Source organism: Brassica oleracea, chromosome C6, assembly GCF_000695525.1.
Source record: "Brassica oleracea var. oleracea cultivar TO1000 chromosome C6, BOL, whole genome shotgun sequence".
Classification (NCBI taxonomy): domain Eukaryota; kingdom Viridiplantae; phylum Streptophyta; class Magnoliopsida; order Brassicales; family Brassicaceae; genus Brassica; species Brassica oleracea.
Window position 1 is genome coordinate 39,766,572 of NC_027753.1, and position 7,195 is coordinate 39,773,766.

At 30.3% G+C, this 7,195-nt stretch overlaps 1 protein-coding gene across 1 annotated transcript; it reads left to right on the forward strand.

Annotated features, from left to right (window-relative positions):
- Window positions 1–5,460: 5,460 nt before the first annotated feature.
- On the forward strand, window positions 5,461–7,054 carry LOC106298470 (F-box protein PP2-B11). Its single transcript, XM_013734607.1, has 3 exons — window positions 5,461–5,847; window positions 6,241–6,359; window positions 6,449–7,054. Exons 1-3 carry the CDS (start codon window positions 5,605–5,607, stop codon window positions 6,855–6,857), a joined length of 771 nt encoding a protein of 256 aa, XP_013590061.1. The 5' UTR covers window positions 5,461–5,604; the 3' UTR covers window positions 6,858–7,054.
- The last annotated feature ends 141 nt before the right edge of the window (window positions 7,055–7,195 follow it).

The following is a 7,195-nucleotide window of genomic DNA, read 5'->3' on the forward strand; positions in this document are numbered from 1 at the left end:
AAATCGAGGAATTACCACTATAAAATTGCTATTTTCTTGAATAACGGAGACAACAAAGGCTCCAAACCTCTTTCAACATAATCATATGTAAGTGCATGATGCAACTATGCATTAAAACAATATTCTCATATTTTTTGAAATTTTCTCAAAATCTATGTGTTAACCCCTACAAAATATTGAATTTAGGTAATTTTTTTTATATACTGAAGCCTATAATCTTTTGTGTTGTTTTAAAACTTCTGACCACATTCTACATTTGTATTAGTGTATGATAAACTCTCTTTCATGGTATATGAGAATCGTTATATTTTTTTATCAATTAATTTAGTAAAACTTCATAATACTCCTAAAATCGAGGAATTACCACTATAAAATCGCTATTTTCTTGAATAACGGAGACAACAAAGGCTCCAAACCTCTTTCAACATAATCATATGTAAGTGCATGATGCAACTATGCATTAAAACAATATTCTCATATTTTTTGAAATTTTCTCAAAATCTATGTGTTAACCCCTACAAAAATATTGAATTTTGGCAAATTCTTTATATACTGAAGCCTATAATATTTAGCGTTGTTTTAAAATTTATGACCACATTCTACATTTGTATTTATGTATGCTAAACTCTCTTTCATGGTATATGATAATCATTATAATTTTTTATCAATTAAGTTAGTAAAACTTCTTAATACTCCTTAAATCGAGGAATAACCACTATAAAATAGCAATTTTCTTGGAAAACGGAGACAACAAAGACTCCAAACCTCTTTAAACATCATCATATGTTAGTGCAGGATGAAACTATATATTAAAACAATATTGTCATATTTTTTGAAATTTTCTCAAAATCTATATTTTAACCGCTACAAAAATATTGAATTTTGGTAAATTTTTTATATACTGAAGCCTATAATCTTTAGTGTTGTTTTAAAACTTCTGACCACATTTTACATTTGTATTAGTGTATGATAAACTCTCTTTCATTGTAAATGGAATCATTATATTTTTTATCAATTAATTTAGTAAAACTTCTTAATACTCCTTAAATCGAGGAATAACCACAATAAAATTAATATTTTCTTGAAAAACAGAGACAACAAAGGCTCCAAACCTCTTTCAAAATCATCATATGTTAGTGCAGGATGCAACTATGCATTAAAACAATATTGTCATATTTTTAAAAAATTTCTCAAAATCTATGTGTTAACGCCTACAAAAATATTGAATTTTGGTAAAATTTTTATATACTGAAGCCTATAATCTTTAGTGTTGTTTTAAAATTTCTGACCACATTATACATTTGTATTAATGTATGTTAAACTCTCGTTCATGGTATATAAGAATCATTATAATTTTTTAACAATTAGTTTAGTAAAACTTCATAATACTCATTAATTCGAGGAATAACCATTATAAAATCGCTATTTTCTTGAAAAATGGAGACAACAAAGGCTCTCAACCTCTTTAAACATCATCATATGTTAGTGCATGATGCAACTATGAATTAAAACAATATTGTCATATTTTTTTAAATTTCCTCAAAATCTATTTGTTAACTCCTAAAAAATATTGAATTTTGGTAAATTCTTTATATACTAAAGCCTATAATCTCTAGTGTTGTTTTAAAATTTATGACCACATTCTACATTTGTATTAGTGTATGTTAAACTCTCTTTCATGGTATATGGGAATCATTATAATATTTTATCAATTAATTTAGTAAAACTTCATAATACTCCTTAAATCGAGTAATAACCACTATAAAAACGCTATTTTCTTCAAAAAGGAGACAACAAAGGCTGCAAACCTCTTTCAACATCATCATATGTAAGTGCAGGATGCAAATATGCATTAAAACAATATTATCATATTTTTTGAAATTTTCTCAAAATCTATGTGTTAACCCCTACAAAAATATTGAATTTTTGTAAATGTTTTATATATTGTTGCCTATAATATTTAGTGTTGTTTTAAAATTTCTAACCACATTCTACATTTGTAGTAATGTATATTAAACTCTCTTTCATGGTATATGGGAATAATTATAATTTTGCATCAATTAATTTAGTAAAACTTCATAATATTCCCTAAATCGGTGGAATAACCACTATAAAATCACTATTTTATTTAAAAACGGAGACAACAAAGGCTCCAAACCTCTTTCAACATCATCATATGTTAGTGAAAGATGCAACTATGCATTAAAATAATATTTTCATATTTTTGGAAATTTTCTCAAAATCTATGTAATAACCCCTACAAAAATATTAAATTTTGTTAAATGGTATATATATTGATGCCTATAATCTTTAGTGTTGTTTTAAAATTTCTAACCATATTCTACATTTGTACTAATGTATGATAAACTTTCTTTCATGGTACATGAACATCGTTCAATTTTTTTATAGATTAATTTAGTAAAATTTCATATACTCTCTAAATTAGTGGAATAACTATTATAAAATCGTTATTCTCTAGAGAAATGAAGACAACAAAGGTTCTAAACTTCTTTGACCATCATCATATATTAGTACAGGAGGCAACTATGCATTAAAAACTGTTTTTTTATTTTTTGAATTTTTCTCAAAATCTATGTGTTAACCCCTACGAAAATATTGAGTTTTACGTTAAACACTCTATATACTAAAACATATCCTTTTTATTGTTGTTCTAAATTTTCTAATGACATTCTGAATTTGTATTAATGTATGTTAAACTCTTTCATGGTATATGGTAATCGTTCTAATTTTTTTATCAATTAAGTATTAAAACTTCATAATACTTCCTAAATCGGTGAAATAACCACTATTAAATCAATATTTTCTTGAAAACCGGAGACAACAAAGGCTCCAAACCTCTTTCAACATCACCATATGTTAGTTCAGGATGAAACTATGCATTAAAATAATATTTTCAAATTTTTGAAATTTCTCAAAAATATTGAATTTTGGTAAATTCTTTATTTACTGATGCCTATAATCTTTAGTGTTGTTTTAAAATTTCTGACTACATTCTAAATTTTTATTAATATATTCTAAACTCTCTTTCATGGTATATGAGAATCATTATAATTTTTTATCAATTAATTTAGTAAAACTTCATAATACTCTCTAAATCGGTAGAATAGCCACTATTAAATCGCTATTTTCTTGAAAAACGGAGACAACAAAGGCTCCAAACGTCCTTGAACTCATAATATGTTAGTGAAGGATGCAACTATGTATAAAAACAATATTATCATATTTTTTGAATTTTCTCAAAATCTATGTATTAACCAACCCCCTACGAAATATTGAGTTTTTCGGTAAATGCTCTATATATTCAAGCCTATAATATTTAGTGTTGTTTTAAAATTTCTAACCACATTATACATGTATATTAATATATTTTAAACTCTCTTTCATGGTACATGGGCATCTTTCTAATTTTTTATCAATTAATGTCGTAAAACTTCATATAATCCCTAAAACATTGGACTAACCATTATAAAATTGCTATTTTTTAAAGAAACATAGACAAAAAAGGTTCCAATTCTTTTTGATCATCATCATATGTTAGTGCAGGATGCAACTGTGCATTAAAACAATATTGTCATATTTTGAATTTTTCTTAAAATCTATGTGTTGACCCAAACGAAAATATTGAGTTTTACGTTAAACGCTCTATATAATGAAGCCTATATATTTAATGTTGTTTTAAAATTTCGAATAACATTTTACATTTGTATTAATGTATGTTAAACTCTCTTTCATGGTATATGGAAATTGTTATATTTTTATCAATTAATTTAGTAAAACTTCATAATAATCCATAAATTGGTGGAATAACCACTATTAAATCATTATTCTCTTAAAAACGGAGACAACAAAGGCTCCAAACCTCTTTGAACATCATCATTTGTTAGTGCATGATGCAATTATGTATTAAATAATATTGTCATATTTCTTTGTTTTTCTTAAAATTTATGTGTTAACTCCTACGAAAATATTGAGTTTTTCGAAAAATGCTTTATATACTGAAGCCTATAATCTTTAGTGTTGTTGTAAAATTTCTAACCACATTCTACATTTGTATTAATGTATGATAAACTCTCTTTCATTGTACATGAGCATCGTTCAAAATTTTGTGCTCATTGCTATCTCTAGAGAAACAGAGACAATAAAGGTTTCAAACCTCTTTGACCATTATCGTATATTAGTGCAGGAGGAAACTATGCATTAAAACAGTATTGTTATTTCTTTTTTTAATTTTTTTCAAAGTCTATGTCCCTACAAAAATATTGAGTTTTACGTTAAACACTCTATATACTGAAACTTATACTTTTCATTGTTGTTTTAAATTTTCTAACCACATTCTAAATTTGTATTAATGGTATATGGAAATCATTCTATTTTTTTCAATTAATTTAGTAAAACTTCGTAATACTCTCATTTCTTTCACTAACCTTATTTTCCACCAGGTTTCATAATTACTAAATAAAACAATCTCTCCATTCACATTCATGTATCTATTTAATGTACATATGTGTTGATTATAGAAAAGGATGTCCGATATTATATGTAATGAGTGTAGGGAGTTCTGGACGAGCATTTGTTGCAGCTCTAGTATACATTATATAATGGGTTTCTTTTAGTGTTGAAAAAAATGTAACGGGGTTTTGATCAAAAAATATATATATATATAACGGGGTTTTTTTCCCCCCCTTATAAATATCACCCTAAATATCATGATGATACTTCAGGTGTTTGAGAGGACTAGAGGTTGCAGAGGATGAGTACCGGCCCTGGGCGATGTTAGGTGAAATATTCGCAACAGATCCCCAAAGTTTTTGAAAACAATTACCTACAAATAGGCCTCAAAAAAAAAAATTTAGACACCCAAATTTGTAAAAAATAAAAATTTTACGTAGACACAGGCTCACAAAATGCATGAACTCTTCCAGGTACTTAATTATATACGCACAACAGTTTATATATTCTTGTAGACCAACCGAACGTATGTATATACATAGAGACAATTAAATATGAGGCAAGCACATGTACGTAGGTAAATATTATTGATGTTACACTATTTTTGTTGGATTTAATCTGAATGTTTGCAGCTGGAGCAGCAGAGGCTATTAGCGGCAGGTGTCAAATATCCAATGTAGATTTTACAAACAATGTTTAGGTTCCCATAATTAATGAGAAAGCTAATTAGTGCGTGACGATAGTGTATGTTGTAGGCTAGCCAAGCCATTCTCCTGTTTTTCTTTTCTTGTTTTTTTTATAGTAATGGTGTGTGATTCTTCATAATTTAAATCACAGTCGCTTTATGTCCTTTCCATATGAACATCTCAAAGGATAATTTGTAAAGAAAAAACAAACGTGGGACTATAACTAAATAAACGTGGATCTGCACGCGGTTACTTACACAAGTTGTCTTCAATGGTGATGAAGCGAGTAATAAGAAAAGAAGAGGTGTACTTCATCTCCAAGTCTCCTCTGCTTCTAGAATAGATAATATAAATAAACTTTCCACGTCCCTTCTTCCCAACTAAACTGAGTTACTATATAGATTAATAATCTAATGAGATCTTCTTTCCTTTGGTAAAAAGCAAAGCAATGAATAATCTGCCAGAGGACTGCATCGCTAAGATCCTTTCCTTGACTTCGCCTCGAGACGTTTGCCGATCATCGGCTGTCTCCAGGTGCTTCAGATCCGCCGCTGACTCCGACCATGTCTGGAACCACTTCTTACCTTCCGAGTTCCCCGAGGACTTTAGGGCACCTGAGGGTCTTCCCACCAAGAAACACCTCTTCTTCTCCCTCGTCCATAACCCTCTCCTTCTCCACGACTCCCAACTGGTAAACCTTCTTCTTCTTCTTCTTCTTTAATTTCTCCCTTCTTTTAAACAATCTTAGTAATTGTGGTTCCAAATTCGATCAGATCCGTGTTACTAATTTGCTCTGATATCAACTCGGCCAACCTGTGTAGTGTAGAAAGTATAGTATGCTCTAGTCAACGTGGTATTGTATCAAGGGATTTGATATTTATCATCATCAGATTTATGTACTGTATATTTTAGTTCCCAAAATTGAAAAAGGTCTGTTCTGTTCAGGCAAAATGTTGCCACTGCTTGTCTTGTGAATGTGGATCTACTTACTACCAGATCCTAGTAGTCAGACACCCTAACTTATAAATCAATCTTTCTGGATCGATCATGTTTTGACCTGACCGCATTATGTGATCCAAAACAGAGCTTTTCGCTGGAGAGAAGTACTGGTAACAAGTGCTACATGATGGCCGCTAGGGCCTTGAATATTACTTGGGGACATGATCAAAGATACTGGCAGTGGATCTCTCTTCCTGATGCCAGGTCTACACGCTGCCCTCAAGGCCCTTTTCTGCGTTGCTTCATTTTTTTTAACATTTTTCATCAAAACGTCTTTTGGTTTTCGCTAACAGGTTCAAAGAAGTGGCTGCGCTTAAAATGGTATGGTGGCTTGACATCACTGGAAAAATCAACATATCCCTTCTCTCTGATGACACCCTCTACGCCGCTTACCTTGTCTTTAAGTGGAACCTTGATCCCTACGGTTTTCGCCAGCCCGTAGAGGCATCCCTTGTTTTGGCTGGCACCGAGCATGATGATGTCCAGCCTTCCATGGTCAGTCTCATGCATAATCCGGGGAGCGAACAAGGTCAGCGCGCTGAGCTGAGAAGCGACGACTGGTACGAGGTGCAGTTGGGACAGTTCTTCAAAAGAAGAGGAGATATGGGTGAAATAGAGATGAGCCTCAAGGAGACAAAGAGGCCTTTTGAGAAGAAAGGTCTTATTGTCCATGGAATTGAGATTAGGCCAGTACTGCCCTAATTATATCCTACTGCTAATTATGCCTTTTGCTGTTTGCAGTTGTTGTTCTCAGTGTTGTGCTATCTTCTTTTTCTTCTTTTCCCCTGCCTCTTTGTCTTGTTTTTTTTCTTTTCTACATTGATGCAGAAGAACAATTGTATTTCAGTTTGATGGTTGCTTTGTTATCTATACTATTATTTGAGAAGTGAATTTGCTTACTTGTCATATTTTCCATGATTTTAGTCAATTTGATTACTTGTCATCTTTTCCGTGATTTTAAGATAAGTCATTAGTTTAATTAATATTATTATTTAATTTTTATTTGATATATATATATATATATATATATATATATATAT